General features: G+C 36.2%; 1 protein-coding gene across 2 annotated transcripts in view; it reads right to left on the bottom strand.

The window, feature by feature from the left end:
- Positions 1–692, bottom strand: part of swap70b (switching B cell complex subunit SWAP70b) — a 58619-nt gene extending 57927 nt beyond the window's left edge. Inside the window, exon 1 of one of the 2 annotated variants that reach the window (XM_060061420.1) lies at positions 416–692. In XM_060061420.1, the coding sequence (XP_059917403.1) occupies positions 416–658 (243 nt within the window). In that variant the 5' untranslated portion in view covers positions 659–692. The remainder of the gene's footprint in view (positions 1–415) is intronic. The other variant, XM_060061419.1, reaches the window with a different exon arrangement.
- Between the last annotated feature and the right edge of the window lie 679 nt (positions 693–1371).

Raw genomic sequence — 1371 nt, 5'->3', positions numbered from 1 at the left:
ATAAAAACATATTCCGATTTTTTTATAATTAAATAAGCCCAGCCATTACATTCATTTGTCGACTAAGGGTACTTTTATTTAACTACGTTTATTTATTTTAGTTGAAATTTTCTGATGGCGACCGACTAGTAAACATAGCCCAGGCCTCCTGAGGCTGTTCTTGAGGAACACCTCCTAACAACACTTAGACTAACATTGGACAAATGGTCGTAGGAAAGATCAGAAAAACAGCCAAGATGAAAAGACCGTTTGGTTAACATTACAAAATAACTTTCAAATGCGCTTACAAATCAGTAAAAGTTATTTCTGCGTGTTTCCATGAGTTGACAATTCAGGCAAACCACTATGACCATCCAAAACATGAATCAAAAATCAATCCTAAATAGAATACATCGTTAGGAATTAAAAACAATACCTTAAGTTGTGACTTGGACACCTTGCCGCTCTTGTCTACATCCAAGGCGGTGAATGCGTGCCAGATGGACTTTAACAGTTCGGCTCTCAAGGCCATCGCGCTCCCTGTGTTACCACACGCACTGAGCCGCCGTGGTTCTGCTACCCCGCGGGGAGGCTGAGCCCAGCCACTGCCACGTGACTCAGTGTCACACCGCATAAGGAATCCAAACAGAATGCAAGTGTGGAATATGTTTACTTCCATTTTTTTAAAATAATAAAACCATGGATTTGTCTTGATATATTAATGTGTTGGTTTGAAAAGCATTTAGAGTGGCGACACCCACGCACAATTATTCCACTTGCTTGATGAGCAGACCGAGCACCGTAGATCAGACTCCATCTTCAGGCCAACCGCCTGCTACTGCATGCATATTGTCTGCTTTTTTATTTCAAACTTTGGTTCTTCAGTGGCGGTAAAATCAACAAAAAAACGTGTTTTTTGTTTTGTTTTTTAGTCTTTTTTATTGAACATGGTTAAAATAAATCAATAAAATAATACAAACAAAAACAATTGAGCAGTAAAAAAGGAAATAAATAAATTAAAAACATACAAATGGGATCCTCAGGATCCTAAGCAACAATTACATAGCTCAAATAACATAGTTCATGTTCAAAAGGGATAGGAAGAAGTTAAAAAAAAACTTTTCTGGTCCTACCCCCTCTTATTTTTTATAATTGTTTTCCAAAAAATAAATCTTCAATATGAATCAGTCAGTGTCTATGATGTTTAGCTCGTGGGTTAAACAAATCAAAACTTTTCGACAAGGCAATATCAAAATAAAATAATGGAACAGATGAACGAAAACCATCAAATTGAAAACAGCATAACAGAAATTCACTGCTCCAGCTCATAACAATTCAATGTTTTTCTTCGGAAGAGTTTTTTTAATTTTGATATAGTTGTACATTTTTTCA

Source organism: Gadus macrocephalus, chromosome 9, assembly GCF_031168955.1.
Source record: "Gadus macrocephalus chromosome 9, ASM3116895v1".
Classification (NCBI taxonomy): Eukaryota; Metazoa; Chordata; class Actinopteri; order Gadiformes; family Gadidae; genus Gadus; species Gadus macrocephalus.
This window is presented reverse-complemented; position numbering and strand designations above follow the sequence as displayed.